The sequence below is a fragment of the Sorex fumeus genome, unplaced genomic scaffold (genome assembly GCF_029834395.1).
Source record: "Sorex fumeus unplaced genomic scaffold, SorFum_2.1 ptg000063l, whole genome shotgun sequence".
Lineage (NCBI taxonomy): Eukaryota > Metazoa > Chordata > Mammalia > Eulipotyphla > Soricidae > Sorex > Sorex fumeus.
In genome coordinates this window covers 7,411,687-7,427,417 of record NW_026606120.1, presented here as the reverse complement: position 1 = coordinate 7,427,417, position 15,731 = coordinate 7,411,687, and the positions used below count along the sequence as shown (strand labels likewise).

At 49.3% G+C, this 15,731-nt stretch overlaps 1 protein-coding gene across 1 annotated transcript; it reads right to left on the bottom strand.

The window, feature by feature from the left end:
* Positions 1-1,428: 1,428 nt before the first annotated feature.
* SLC51B (SLC51 subunit beta) lies at positions 1,429-7,330 on the bottom strand. Its single transcript, XM_056127554.1, has 3 exons — positions 7,162-7,330; positions 5,120-5,210; positions 1,429-1,639 (listed from the first exon to the last, which is right to left on the bottom strand). The coding sequence occupies exons 1-3, from the start codon at positions 7,256-7,258 to the stop codon at positions 1,429-1,431; spliced, it is 399 nt and encodes a 132-aa protein (XP_055983529.1). The 5' UTR covers positions 7,259-7,330.
* Positions 7,331-15,731: the final 8,401 nt, after the last annotated feature.

The window sequence follows — 15,731 nt, the reverse complement described above, 5'->3', positions numbered from 1 at the left end:
TGAGGGGGGCCTTGTGGCCTACCATTGTGTTACCAGGCCTGCTGCAGCCCCTATGAAAATAAAAAAAAAACGCTTAAAATAATCCTGCAGGGCAGAAGCAAAGGCCCAGGAGGGCTAGATCCCAGCTCATCTCTCCAGGAGGAGCCTCGGGGTTTTCACTGGAGGCGGTTGTTGTCCTGTTTTCCCACTTGTGGCCGCTGGCTGTGTCTTAGCACCAGCCTCCTCAAGTTTCATGATTGAGCTGCAGAGCCAAATTTCCTTCAGTGACAATTGTTCTGGGCCACGGCAGGCAGTAGGACACGCGCCCTGGAACAAGCGGTAGTAAACACCAGAGTGCAGTCTGTGGATCTGCAGATTCCAAGTCTACTTTTGTAAGGTAGAAGCTAAAGCATTTTCAGTTCCTCAAACATGGTCCTGTATAATTTATTTGGGGTTGTCCCACTACACTATGATTCAGATGCAAGATCAGGACCCTCCCCGGGGGTCCCGGGATTAGCCAGAAAAGGGTCTCAGAGGCATAGTTTTCTTTACTAGGGAGTCTCTTGTCCAAAGTAGTTCTTTCTGGGACCAGCGGGATAGTACAGCAGAGAGTTTGCCTTGCACGTGGCTGATCTGGGTTCAATTCCCAGCACCCTGTGTGCTTCCCTAAGTCCTGTCAGGAGTGATCCCTGAGAACAGAGCCAGGAGATCGCCCTAAGCACTGCCAGATGTGGCCCCCAAAACAAACGAAAGAAAACCCAAAACCTGAAAAACAAAATAGGTCTTTCCTGGACCCTTAGCAGATAAGTGGTAAAGAAGAGAAGCCTGAGGGCCAAAGTGAAAGTACAGTGGGTAGGGTGCTCAGCAGGACCCATATGGTCCCCCAAGCCTGCCAGGAATGATCCTGGAGCACAGAACCAGGAGGAAGCCCTGAGATCAGCCAGATGTAACCCCCAAACAAGAAAATAATAATAAGGAAAGCTTTTGGAGAGGAAGGGACAGAATAGGAACTGCTTTGGCCCCTCTTCGCAGTTCTAGGAGTTTGCGTTGAAAACATCAGCTTGGGCAAGGTTCTTTGCTGCAAGAAACCAGATCTGATCCCTACAAAGGCCTTGTGGGACAAATGAAATGAAACAAAACAAAACAAGAAGACAACGACTCTAAGCCAGTCTTAACCCCATTCTATGGATGGAAATGCTGAGGTCAGAGGGAGCCTGTGGATGCCAGGGGTCATCCTGGCCAGGCTGTCAGAGCCACAAGGGAACTGTGGAATTTGTGCTTTTGCTCCAACTCACTTGTATGTAGACCGTCTGCATGGGAACAAACTGTGCCAGTCCAATTGCCCACTTTCAGAAGCATTTTATTAAAAAAAAAAGGATGTTTTCTTTTTTCATACAGGATTTTAGTTTAATTGTTCATTCATTTTTATATGCTGCCATGGAGGCTCTGTTAGCTCTCAGACTCTTGTGGGTCTGGAAGGAAAGCTGCAGGTACAGCTGACTCTGTGAGTTTAGTTTCTTCCTGGGCCAAGCTGGGTTTTTCTGAGAGCAGAGTCTCTGTAACCATGTTCAGGCTGTTGTCATCTTTGATTCTGGCCTCCGTGGTGTCCTGAAGTTCTACAGTCTGTTTTGTTTTTTCTGCTGTCTGCAACTTTTGGTTTCTGGGTGAGAGAGAAGCCTGATGAGAGTGAGTTCCCTTAGCCAGGCGACTGAGGGGCTGGGGCAGGATCCAGCTTCCCAAATGGACAAGTGGGCGAGGCTGGGGTGATAGCCCAGTGGGTAGGGCATTTGCCTTGCATGAGTGGCTGACCCCGGTTCGATTCCCAGCATCCCATATGATCCCCCTGAGCACCACCAGGAGTAATTCTTGAAGGCAGAGCTACGAGTAACCCCTGAGCATTGCCTAGTGTGACCCAAAAAGAAAAAACAAAAAACAAATGGACAAGTGGGTCTGAGAGGGAAATCCAATGTGGAAGCACTGGGGAAGAAAGCCAAGAAGTTTGAAGTATTCAGTGGAGAGACAGCTTCTGCCCACTGTGTATCATCTCACCAAACCCTCGTGCCCCTGTGAGCTCAGCGATTACTGCTTTTAGGGGTAAAGGTAGGGCTGGATCGGAGCAATAGAACAGCGGGTAAGGCCCTTGTCATGCATGCAGCCGACCCTGGTTCAATCCCTGACACCCCATACGTCCACTGAGAACTGCCAGAAGTTCTTCCCTGAGCACAGAGCCCCAGGAGGAAGCCCTGAGCACTACCTGGTGTGACCCCAAAACAAAAACTACAGGTGGAAGGCTATGACTCCAAGAGCCTGCATTTAATTCTAATCCAAGAACTGAACTCTGTCCCTAACATAATCTCTAGTTGTGGAAATTTATAGAAAGAAGAACTGAAAATTGAGTTCATATTCACTGTATCAAGAATCAAGTGACTCCATTTTCCTTGTATTTTAGTTCAGAAGCTAATTAATTCTGCATTCAAATTGTGGCAGAAAGGGAAACTTTTCTGCACTGATCACTAATAGCTTTTTCCTTTGTTTTATTTGTTAACTTTTCCCCTTCTTTATTAAAGAACTGTCACTTAAAAAATTATTGATAGTTGGGATTTAGGCATGTAATATTTCAACACCAATCTCATCACCAATGTCAATTTCCCTCCACCAGTATTCCCATATTTCCTCCCCACCCCCTACCACTACTCCATCCCCGCCTGTCACCTTGACAGGCACCTTAAAAAGTTCCAGTGGTTGCATCTTAGGTCTCATATTTCCAGCGCTGTTGGGTCTGTGTTTTGGATATATGGCTATACCACTCGCCCATATCACCAGTTTAACTGAACCTCTGATGCCTGTTCGGCCATTATTTCCCATCCCATGCTTCTTCCTTTGATTTCTTTCCTTCTCTGTCCTTCTCCTCTCTAAACACTGGAGTCAAGGGTGATCTAGGCATCCCTCTTTTACCGCAATACATTTCCTCATCCAATATTCTGCCTCAGGTAAGTGTGAACTGCTAGCTTTTAAAACTTGTGTTTCACTTCATTACTGATCTTTACTAAATAAAAACTGATGTTAGAGGCTGGAGTGATAGCACAGTGGGTAGGGTGTTTGCCTTGCACATGGCCGACCTGGCTTTGAGCCCCAGCATCCCATATGGTCCCCCGAGCACCACCAGGAGTAATTCCTGAGTGCATGAGCCAGGAGTAACCCCTTTCCATCGCCAGGTGTGACCCAAAAAGCAAACAAAACAAAAAACTGATGCTACCTGTGCTGACAGTGCTCCTGAAACATGGTGGGCAAATATGGCTGCCCTTCTCAGGCACCTTCAGTGGCTCCCCATGGCCCCACCTTGTTAACCTGCCATTCCAGTTCTTCCCCCAGTGTCTTCCCAACTTAGGGGGTTTCCTTAGGGTGCATCTGGACTTTCTAGCCATTTGGCGGGTCCTGGCTAGGGTGAGAACTTTCTGCTCAGGGAGTCCACTTGTACTGAGAGAACATTTTCACCTTGATGCTTTGTTCTGTTTTGGTTTTGTCTTTTTGGGGTTTGGGTTTGGTTTATTTCTGTTTTGGGGGGCCACACCTGGCAATGCTCAGGGATCACTCCAGGCTTCCAGGCTCTGCACTCTGGAATTACTCCTAGCAGTGCTCAGGGGACCATAAGGGATATCAGGGATCAGGTCCAGGTTGACCACATGCAAGGCAAGTGCCCTTCCCCCACCGCACCCCCACCCCATTCCATCGCTCTGGCCCCACCTTGGTACTTGTTGACCTCACTGAAGGGGAGGGGGGGGTGTGGCCTGAGGGCAGTGGCAGTACCCGGCTGCATTCTGTATCCTGACAGAAACATTCATGTTCCTCTAACAAGTCCTGCTCCTATTCCCCATTGCCCAGGAACTAGATCTGAGTTCCTTAGGGTGGCCCATCCTAAGGTCTTGCCATCCCTTTACCCTCAGCCTGTCCTCATCCCTAGACCTCCTGCTGCCTCTGGCTCATTGCATGCTGTCCCTATGTCTGGGAGGCGTGGTCCTGGGTCTCTGTCATTCACCCATCTCCCTCTCTCTCTTCGCTCCAAACACCAGCAGTCCCATTTCTGTGATCCCATCACATAGGTGTCCCATGCTTGGCCCCTGGCACTGTGAATTACAATGCTCTCCCCACCAAATGGTGAATTCCTTTTTGTTTGGGGGGGGGAGAGTAGGGGAGTCCCACACTGGCAGTGCTCAGGGTTTACTCCAAAGTCTGTGCTTGAGGGTTGGGGGAACCACCTGTGGTGCTGGGGACTGAACCATGCCACATGCAAGCAAATGTCTTTCCTGCTGTACTGTCACTCCAGTCCCTGTGAAGGTGGAACTGGGATCAGCAGCCACGTGAAAGGAATGTGCTTGCCCCTTGGATTATCTCTCCGGCCTCAGTAACATATAACAACTATGAGACTCCCTCCCACATATCTATATATATTATTTTACAAATTAATTTTTTTGCAATAGTGGGGATTAAATCCAAAACTCACACAAGCATGGTATGCACCTTGCCAATGAGCCATACCACTCCCCCCTGTTTTATAACTTTAAAAATACCTTCATAGCTGCTTCCCGGTCCCTGTCAGTGCCCTCTGGACTCAGATCAGGGCAAGCCTCCTCCACTAATAGTTTCCTGACTCTGCAGAGGGAACACTGGTCACTCCCAGAACCTAGGAGGATGGGGCCTGTGTTGCCATTTCTGGAAGGATCACTGGGTCTGCACAGATAGTGTCTGTCCTTGCTGGTGAAAATGTGGGTTCAAACCCTGACCTGTGCCACCCTCCCTGAGCCTCACCAGTCTGCCCTGCAGGGCCCAAGATGATCAAGGACAGGGGCCGGAGCTATAGCACAGCGGGTAGGGCATTTGCCTTGCATGCAGCCAACCCGTGTTCGATCCCTGGCTTCCCAAATGGTCCCCCAAGCACTGCCAGGAGTAATTCCTGAGTGCAAAGCCAGGAGTAACCCCTGAGCATCGCCAGGTATGACCCAAAAAAGAAAAAAAAAAAGATGATCAATGACAGCTGCTCACTGAAAACTGCACTTTGCACCTCAAAGGGAGAACATCCAAGGCTCCCATAAGACCCCTCCCTAGATTTCCCTTCCAGAGACCCCCAGGACCAGCTCCTCACCTGCGTGCCTGGATGTTCCGCCTCAGAAGGAAGGCACTCAGTAGGACCACCAAAGTGGCCAGGACGAACATGGAATAATTCCAAGGTGATGCTGGGGAGAGACACATGGCTTAGGGGCTTGGGGCCCCTCCGGCTCAGATCAGACCCAGCCCATTGCACTGCCTATCTCTTGCTGTGGGTGGTCCAGAAAAACTCCCATGAAGGCCCAGATGAAGGCCTCATCCCTGTTCTGAAGAAGTCCCTCATCACTGCCACACTCAGTGCTACTGGGAAAGGGAGGTAGGTATGATACCTGTCCCCCAGGTTTTGCTAGGGGCTAACCCCATGCAGTGCCAGGAGAAGAAGGATTAAAAGAGTGTGTGTCTTCAGAGACTGGCCCACATCCAAAAGAACAAAAGCAACCGATGCTGGTGCGGATGTGGCGAGAAAGGGACACTCCTTCACTGTTGGTGGGAATGCCGACTGGTTCAGCCCTTCTGGAAAACAGTATGGACGATTCTCAAAAAATTAGAAATCGAGCTCCCATTTGACCCAGCAATACCACTCCTGGGAATATATCCCAGAGAGGCAAAAATGTATAGTCGAAGTGACATCTGCACTTGTTTGTTCATTGCAGCACTCTTTACAATAGCCAGAATCTGGAAAAAACCTGAGTGCCCAAGAACAGATGACTGATTAAAGAAACTTTGGTACATCTACATAATGGAGTACTATGTAACTGTTAGAAAAGATGAAGTCATGAAATTTACTTACAAGTGGTACTACATGGAAAGTATCATTCTAAGCAAAATGAGTCAGAAAGAGAGGGATAGACATAAAAAGATTGCATTTATCTGGGGGACATAAAGTAACAAAATAGGAGATTAATACCCAAGAATAGCCGAGATCAGTACCAGGAGGATTACTCCATGGCTTAGAGGCCAGCCGGGCATTCTAGGGGAAAGGGCAGCTCAGACAGAGAAGGGAGGACCAAATAAAGGGTGTTTGGAGGATCCTCCCAGGATGGGAAATGCATGTTGAAAGTAGACTATGGACTGAACATGATTGCCACTCAATGTCTCTTTTGCAGACCACAATACCCAAAAGGAGAGAGAGAACAAAAGGGAATGCCCTGCCACAGAGTTAGGGTGGGATGGGGGGATGGGAGTGGGAGGGATATTGGAATACATGGTGGTGGAAAATGGGCACTGGTGGAGGGATGGGTATTTGATCATTGTATAATCGAAACCCAAGCACAAAAATTTGTAAGTCTACAATTGTACCTCATGGTGTTTCACTAATAAAAATTAATAATAAAAAAGAGTGTGTGTATGTGTGTGTGTATGTTATAAGGGGAGGGAGTCATCCATTTAAACTGGATCCAACAGCGACCCAGATAACTGACAAAGTGGTGAATCTGAATTTGGATAATTGAGATCTATCACACTGGACCAAAGTGATGCCAAGATGCAGCCTCAGAACCTGTGCCTTGCTGTTCCCTCAACCTGGAATATTCTTTCTCCACATGGCTAGTTCTGCCCCAAGTCTTTACTCAAATGTCATCTTCTCAGTGAGGGCCTCTTGAGATCACATTACCCATTCTTTTATTCCCCTTCTCTGCTAGCTTGTTCTTCCGATTACTACCCACAACACACTATGTGTTTTCAAGACTTATGTGTGTGTTTTGTCTCCTTCACGATGAATTTTATTCACTGCTGTAATGCCCCAGTACTGAGAACAATACCTATCTCATAGGAACCTAATCACACCCACAACAGGTGGATGGAAGAGTGAATGAACAGCATTTCTGAGAAAAGGCAGCACAGTTCTGCCATCGAGGCACTGAGCTCCTCCTCTCTGTCCTGGACTGGATCAAATGTGCAGTCAGGGTGTCAGATGGTGCTCTGTCAAGGATTTCTACAAATTATTTTATTTCTGGTAAGTACACACATGCACACATGCATACACAAGAATGCACATGCACACTGTCATATACACAAGCATGCACGTGCACACTCCCACACACAAGCATGCACATGCACACGTGCTCCTTTTCCACTTACCATCTTCTACCCGAAAACGCCAAGCCATTTCTTCCAGCAGCTCCTGAGGCACCTCAATGCTAGCCAGAGCTCCTGTGTGCCCCTCACTGTAGCCCATGTCTGCACTCCTGGGTGGGGTACGTTTTCGTGAGGAAGTCCTTAAGCCCCGCACCCTCACACCTGCGCTTCGGGCCGCCTCGGTTCCTAGTCTCCAAGCCTAGTCCTGGAAAACAAACAGAGTGTTGCTGGGTAGGTGCATTCCACCCCACCCATGGTCCAAATCCGGCTCCTGTCAGATCCAAAGTTGCAAAACCCAAATAGCTGGATCTCAGGACAGGTGGGGCCGGCAGATGAGGAGTACATGACAGTGAGAGAGACTCAGGTCTTACTTGAAAATCGTTATGTTTTAAGAGGGGAGCAGGCGCAAGTAGGGAGGGTGCTTTCCTTGCACGTGGCTGCCTCGGGCTAGATCCTAGGCATCCCACTCTCCTTAGCCCGCCTGGAGTGATCCCTGAGTGCAGAGCCAGAAGTAAGTTCCTGAGTACCGGTGAGTATGTCCCCAAAGCAAACCAAAAGTCATAATATGTGGCAGGTGAGCAGAGAACAGCACCGCTTTTTTGCCTGCTCCAATCGGATCTGCTTTTTTCCAAACTTCCCACGGTACGCCCCCTAGACGACGGCCAATCACAGGGCCAATCCTTATCACGTGACAAGTGATGGTCCTATCACCGTCGCTCTCCCGAAGATGGGCACGCCCAGGGTGCGCGCTGGAGACCCGGCAAGCCTGAGTCCCGCAGCGGCGGGCCAGGGCAGCAGAGCGCCGCGCGCCCCTTTCTCGGCCGCCACCTCTGGTCTCGACCCGTCCTTGCTGCCCTAGTTCGTAAACCCCTTGAAAGAACTTGAACCCATGCTCTCGGAATAAATCCCTTCCTTAAGTGTTTCCGTCTCTCCGAAATGTAGCAGGTAAAGGGATTCGCGGTTATGAACCCTCAGTCAAAACTGTCACAAACTGTTCTCCTCCTCCTCCTCCTCCTCCTCCTCCTCCTCCTCCTCCTCCTCCTCCTCCTCCTCCTCCTCCTCCTCCTCCTCCTCCTCCTCCTCCTCCTCCCCCTCCTCCTCCCCCTCCTCCTCCTCCTCTTCATTTTCCTCCTCCTCCTCCTCCCCCTCCTCCTCCCCCTCCTCCTCCCCCTCCTTCCCCTCCTCCTCCTCCTCCTCTCCCTCCTCCTCCTCCTCCTCCTCCTCCTCCTCTTCTTCCTCCTCTTTTTTTTTTTTATAGGAGAAGACCCAGCGATGCTCAGGGGTTACTCCTGGCCCTGCACTCAGGAGTCACTCCTAACGGTGCTCAGAGGACCATATGGAGGGTGCTGGGGATCGAATCCAACTCAGTCACCTGCAAGGCAAGCACCCTATCCGCTGTACCTTCGTTCCGCTCCCATATGGTATATATGTGTGCTGTTACTACTCATTCTAATACTATATGGGAAAGATTTAGTTCTAGTACCAATGTTATGTGTGTATTTAGGGTTTGGGGACCCGCCGGGTGGAGTTCTAAAGCCCTTTGGTGCTCAATGCTGGGGGCTTGGTTGTTCTGGAAGTGCTGGGAGTGGGGGGTGGGAGGGGAGCAGACCAGCCGGGATTGTGATCAGAATTTAACCCAGACACTTGCATGCAAAGCAGGCCCCCAGCCCTAGTACCAATTATTTTTCTGTCCCTCAACTTTGACAACACCTTTTTTCCCCCTCCTGTTGTTGATTCTATTATTAAAACAAAGAAAATAGAATCAGGGAAACAGAAGGTTTTTCTCACCCACACATACTGCTAGACTGTGTACATTTCTCATTTCTACATACTTCATGAGAAGAATACCCGTGTTTCGTGTTATGGACTTGGTTTGGGGGCATACCCGGCAGTGCCCAGGGGCTACTCTCAGTGGTGTTCAGGAGACCATGCAGTGCCAGGAATTGAATCAGGGCCAGAGAGATCACTCACCTGCCTGCCCCAGGCTGCTCAATATAGTGGAGAAGAAGAACAAAGTTGAGGGACAGACATTACCCAATTTTAGGACTTAATGTAAGTGGGTCAGAAAGATAGTCCAGGAATTAAAGCACTTGCCTTGTAAGTGGCTGACCCTGATTTAGTCCCCAGTACTGGGGTTCCCCCCAAGATCTCTCCAGGAGTGATCCCTGAGCACAGAGACGGGAATAAGCCCTGAGCACCACTGGGTGTGGCCCCCAAACTAAAATCTATAAAACTACAGGAATCAGAACAGGGTGTAATCAGAATAAATAGATAGGCTGAGACTGTATATGGACTGATGTTCACAATGAAATACAACATTTTACACACAAATAATATTGTTTAAATAAACACAGGCCAACAACTGACCTAGGAAGCCACCCTTCCTAGGGCAGATGCCACAGAAACAAAGAACGCTGTGCCCTCAGAGCACTTATCCAGTTTGTTTCAGCAGTGAACACCTGGGCTGTTTCTACCACCATTGCTATTTCTTAACTAAGCTGCATGATTTTTTAAATTTAGCACAGCGGGTAGGGAGTTTGCCTTGCACATGGCCAACCTGGCCAACCTGAGTTCGATTCCTCCACCCCTCTCAGAGAGCCCAGCAAGCTACCGAGAGTATCTCTCCTGCACGGCAAAGCCTGGCAAGCTACCCGTGATGTATTCGATATGCCAAACACAGTAACAAGTCTCACAGTGTTAGTGTTACAGAGCCTGCTCCAGCAAATTGATGAACAACGGGAGGACAGTGCTACTACAGTGCTATTTTTCCATTACATCCCTCCCTTTTTTTCCTTTTCTTTGTGCTGGGGGTTGGATCCAGGATCTTAGGAGCTTTACCACTGAACTCCATCCTTTCCCATGAGCCCATTCATGTCTGTTTTCTGTTCCAGGATCCTTCCCAGGATAGACCACTGGGAGCTCTGTGTGTAAGCCAGGGCTTATCCATTTGCCATGAGACTGTGATTCCTGCCCCAGATCCTGGGGTCCTCCTCAACCCCACTCACTCACCTAAAGCCTGGATCCGGAGCTGCACTGGTCTGCTTTGGAGGAGAAGCACTGGCTTCTTGTCTTCTCTCTCCTCTTCAGGGAAGAGCTAGATGGTCTTTGTACTTCAATCTTCACACCGCTGTTTCCGGGGGAGCAGCACGGAGGCAGCTGCCTGTTGGGATGCTCGCTCTGAGTCCACACCCAGGCATGAAGTCTCTGCCCATCTGGGGTGACTGACCTTCGAGAGTGGCCTCAAATGACAAATGGCCTCACCTGACTTTCGCAATGCCAGGAAATCAGCTGCCTAAGTGCTTCCCATGTACTGTTGGACTCCAGGAAAGAGATAATCTCAGATGCTGTGCTCATGCTAACTCAGGGAAAGGCCCTTCAAGGGAGGGAGGAGCCCCTGGCTGTTGGTGGTGGTGGGCGGGGGGGAGGTCCTGTCATTTTAGGGGTCTCTGTAGTATGCCCACTCCAGGCTTCTACTTCCTGGTATCATCAATATTTAACCACAGAGCAGGTCATTTACAGCCCAAATTTTCTCATCGTAAAGGTCATGGCCCACGTGAATTCCTTACAAGATGTGGCATAAGACCTTTGGCAGATTAAGGAGGCAGGGAGGTCAGGCGGGCTGTGGGAGTGATCCCCGAGAGGGCAGCAGGCCGGGCCCAACAGCTTCTGGCAGGAAGGGCGCATGGAGAAGCAAGAACCAAGTGTTCCCTCACCAGGTCAGACCCATAAAATTCTGTGGGCTCTGGGCTTATCTGTGTTGAACTCAACAACCTTTGGCTCTGACCCAGGAAGGACTAAGGGGAAGGGCCAGGGACAAGTTCATCTATGAATTAAAACCCTGGTCAACACTCGACAGCCAGGCCCAAGGAAAGGACAGCCAACACAGAAGCCAGGCGGCCCAGCTCCCAGGTAGACAGGTCCCTGTCCTCAACATTTGCAACTTACACCTTCATTCATTTCTTCGTTTAGTGCTGCTTGAGGACCTACAGCGTGGAAACATGTAAATAAGACAGACAAAGATGCTGCTTTCTTTTGTTTTGTTATATTTTGTTTCTAGATGTTTGTTTTGGACCGCCAGTAAGCCCTGGTGCTCCTCAGGGCTTACTCCTGGCTCTGAAGCAAGGTCCACTCCTGGCAGGGCCAAGGGTCCAAGGGATTAAACCCAGGTTAGCTAATAACAAGGCTAGCACTTGCCCTTTTTATTTTGGCCCCAAGGACCTTGTTTTCTTGGAACTCACCTCTTGGGGGAACAGCAGGAGTGGGGGTTGCACAAACCGCCAAGAAAGTAAGTAAACACAAATGAAATCATTCCAACCAGGAACAGTTTCTATTTATTTATTTATTTATTTATTTATTTTTATATTTTGGGGGGCCACACCTGGCAGTGCTTAGGGGTTACTCCTGGCTCTGCATTAGGGAATAAGTTACTCCTGGCTGGCTCTGGAGATTATATGGGATGCCCGAGATTGAACCTGGGATGGCCGCTTACAAAGCAAACGCCCTCCCCATTGTACTGTCTCTCCCATCCCTCGCTGGCCCTTCTGTGAATAATTTAAACCACAAGATAATATAGAAAAAGATGAATTGAGGAACTTAGACTAGTAGATGACTACGTAAAGGTTAAGAAGCGATGAGTGATGCAAAGACCCAGAACAGCAGATACAGAGACACTAAAGAAATAATGGGCCTGGGCTACAGGCATAGTGCAGGGGTTAAGGCACTTGGCTTATACGAGGTTGTCCCAGATTAGATATCTGGCACCGCATATGGTTCCCTGAGCACCACCAGAAATGAGCTGAGCACCACTAGATATGGCCCCAATCCCACCCCACCCCCTAAAATAGTGAGTTTAATGAGTTTGCTTTTGAGACTCATAAAGGACAAAGTTGAAGGGCATGGGATAGAGTGGGAAGGTAGACAGCAGCTAGTGCAGAGCCTTGTAAAACAGAATAATGAGTTTCTTTATTTTCTTTCTTTAAGGCAGAGCTCAGAGGAGGGCCTTTCGTTGGCTAAGAGTTTGGATGTAATGAGAAGCCACTAGAAGATTGTATGCAAGGAAATGACATAATCTTGCTTGACATTTATCCATGATCCCTGGGGCTGCTGGGTGGAGAATGGGTCGTAAAAGATCATGAGCGGGGCAGATCAACCATCAGATGCCATTGCATTTATTCAGGCAGGAGAGATAGTTGGGCTTGGAGCAGGCAGTGACAGTAGAGACGGTAACAAGAGGTCAGATACTGGGTGTCTGTTGGGGAGAAAGCAATTAATCATTTTCAGAAATGAGGGACTCATGGGGCCGGAATGATAGTACAGCGGGCAGGGGGTTTGCCTTGCTCACAGCCAACCTGGGTTCGATCCCCAGCATCCTGTGTTGTCCTCCAAGCACCACCAGAAGTAATTCCTGAGTGCAGAGCCAGGAGTAACCCCTGAGCATCACCAGGTGTGACCCCAAAAGCCTCCCCCCCCCAAAAAAAAAAGTGAAGGACTCATGGGACAGGAGCAATAGTACAGTGGGTAAGTCGCTTGCCTTGCCCATGGCTAACCCAGGTTTGATCCCTAGCACCCCATATGGTCCCTTGAGTACCACCAGAAGTAATTCCTAAGTGCAAAGCCAGGAGCAAACCCTGAGCACTGCCACAAAGCAAACAAAAATGAGGGACCCCATAGGGATTCTCTGGAGCAGAATGGGGGTTGTTGACTTTTTTATTGGGGTGGCACTCACCTTTGGGACGGCTGGTAGCAGGAGTCCCTTTGCTCTTCCCAGGAATCTGGCTCATATAGTCTCAGCACCTATTCAGCAGTTCTGAGGAAAGGACTCATGGGTCCTGAAGTAGACCCTTGTTTTGGATCAGTTATACCCAGCTCAACTCTCATGCCATGGATTGGCCAGGAGAAGGGAATGGCTGTGAACTAGATGGCCAATATGGGTCCCTGTAGTGACCCCTTGGCCACCCTCCTCCTTGTCTGACTTGAAGGAATTATAAGGCCCTCAATGGGGGGAATGTCTTCTTTAAGAGTAGCTGATCAACCCCAGGATTCCCACTCTTGCCTCTTGTTTCTTTTCTTCCTCCTCTTCCTCAAGTTGATCCAATAACTCTCCTGCGCTGTCCAGACCTTTGCCTTTCCCCTGATCTCAGGGAAGTTGCTATCCAGGGTGAGGCAACTGCCCTATTCTGCACATCTAATAGCACTGCTGGGTGAGTCGGCTCCACCTGAATCTCTCTCCCCTCTCCAGCCCCTGCCTCCTCCCTTGACTAGATGGAGCCGGAAGGGCTGAGACACAGATATCTGCCCGGAATGACCCACACCTCAAAGGTCATCCTCTCAGCCTCTCTCCTAGTTGTAGATTGTGCTTGGGGCCAGAGCCATAGTACAGTGGGTAGGCTTGCACGAGCATTCCATATGGTCCCCCAAGCACTGCCAGGAGTGATTCCTGAATAAAGCCAGGAGTAACCCCTGAGCATCACCAGGTGCAGATGGCGCCCAAAAACAAAAACAAAATTGTGTTTGACTCTGGGAATCCAAGACGCAATTTCAATGTTTTAAACACAGGGCTGCAAGCTGGACCGGTGGTACTGTGGGTAGGGAGCTTGTCTTGCATGTGGCCAACCCAGGTTCATTCCCAGGCACCCCATCCAAGCTCCACCAGGAGTAATTCCTTAGTGCAGAGCCAGGAGTAAGCCCTGAGCACTGTTAGGTGTGACCCAAAAACAACATAATAAATTACTGTCCTCCCATTTTTCATCGATTTGCTCAAGCGGGTCCAGTAATGTCTCCATTGTGAGACTTGTTGTTACTGTGTTTGGCATATCAAATACATTATGAGGAGCTTGCCAGGCTTTGCTATGCGGACGGGGCTCTCCGAAAGGGGCAGAGGAATCAAACCTGGCTTGGTCGGGCCGGCTGCACGCATGACAAACGCCCTATCGCTGTGCTCTCTCCAGCCCTATAGAATAAATACAATTAGATAAATGCAAGGGATGAGGATGGGGAGCTGGTACAGGAGGTAAGCATTGGTACTAAGCAATGCCAGGGTCACTCCTGAACACAGAGCCAAGAATAGCCCCTGAGCACTGTGGGGTGTGACCCTGAAACTTAAAAGAATGAACACAGGGGTTGGTTCTGGGCTCAGCAGGAAGAGCATGCGTCTTGTGTATGGTTCTGGGGCTGATCCCTGGCACCCTGGAGTAAGTTGCCTTGGCAAACATAAGGGTCCATTTTCTCAAACCAGAATTTCCGAAGTAGCTCTGAGGAAATCGGGGAACAGGTTCTGAAATGGCCACATGCTCCCAAGAAGGCGGGTTCAGCCTCTGCCATTATTCCTAAGTTTTGAACAGAAAACAAGAGGTAAAAGGGAAGAATAAAAATCATTTGGTCACTGAGCAGAATGGAAAAATAGCCTGTGAGGGGACTAGAGTGATAGCACAGCGGGTAGAGACGTTTGCCTTGCACGCAGCCAACCTGGGTTCGATTCCCAGCATCCCATATGGTCCCCTGAGCATCGCCAGGAGTAATTCCTGAGTGCATAAGCCAAGAGTAAACCCTGTGCATCAGTGGGTGTGATCCAAAAAAAAAAAAAAGAAAGAAAGAAAGAAAGAAAAATAGCCTGTGAGAAGAAGATAAACCTGATAATTCTGAACCCAGAGGGCAAGGGACATTCCCCCCCTCACCCCCCCCCCCCCCGCCCCCGCATAGCAGGAGGGCAGCAGCCAGTGGGCTAAGCAGGAAACTAGGAAACTCAACCCCAGTGAGGGCCAGGGAGAGCTGTGTAGGCTGTGACTAGAGAGGCCAGAGACTGCTGTGTAGACTATAGCAGAGTTTGTGGCTTGTCCTGCAGCACACATGCTTCCTCCCTCCTTGAAGCAAGAGACCCTCTGGATTGTAGAGGCGCGAGGCTGAGACTTCCAGCTTCCTGCCATCCTCAGTATGGCTGTGCACAGACGGATGAGAGAAGAAGCCTGCTACTTTAGAATGGTATTTTTGTGTGCATTTGATATTCGTTTTTTCCCTGAGGAGTTGTCTACACGCGGAAGTACACACAAAAACCAAGTCTGACTTTTTCCTTGTAAACATGCTCATCTGTGGGAAAATGCCATCCAGATTAAGGAAGCAGAAAATCATCCAAAGCCAGATCTTACATCTCCCTCTCACTACCCTGCCAAAGCTCCCACTAGCCTGGCTTTTCATTCTCCTCCTCCTCTTCTTCCTCCTCCTTGTCCTTCTTCTTCTTCTTTGTCTTCCTTCCTTCCTTCCTTCCTTCCTTCCTTCCTTCCTTCCTTCCTTCCTTCCTTCTTTCTGTTTTTTTTTCTTATCATTTTGGGGGATGTTTAGGCCCCAAAATAATAAGAAATTCCTACTTCGGACAAACTGGCAGGCTACCGAATGTAACCTGCCCACACGGCAGAGTCTGGCAAACTCCCCGTGGCGTACCCAATATGCCTAATACCAGTAACAATGATGGGTCTCATTCACCTAACTCTGAAAGAGCCTTGAATATGGCACTTTTTTAAAAATCTCAGGGCTAGGACGAAGGAGACATTACTGGGGCCTGCTCGAGGCAATCGACGAAT

Coding starts and splice junctions, on each gene's coding strand:
- SLC51B (XM_056127554.1), bottom strand. CDS start 7,258: ATGGGCTACAGTGAGGGGCACACAGGAGCTCTGGCTAGCATTGAGGTG. Junction 5,211..7,161: donor GCGTTTTCGGGTAGAAGATG/GTAAGTGGAAAA, acceptor GTCTCTCCCCAG/CATCACCTTGGAATTATTCC. Junction 1,640..5,119: donor CGGAACATCCAGGCACGCAG/GTGAGGAGCTGG, acceptor TCTCTCACCCAG/AAACCAAAAGTTGCAGACAG.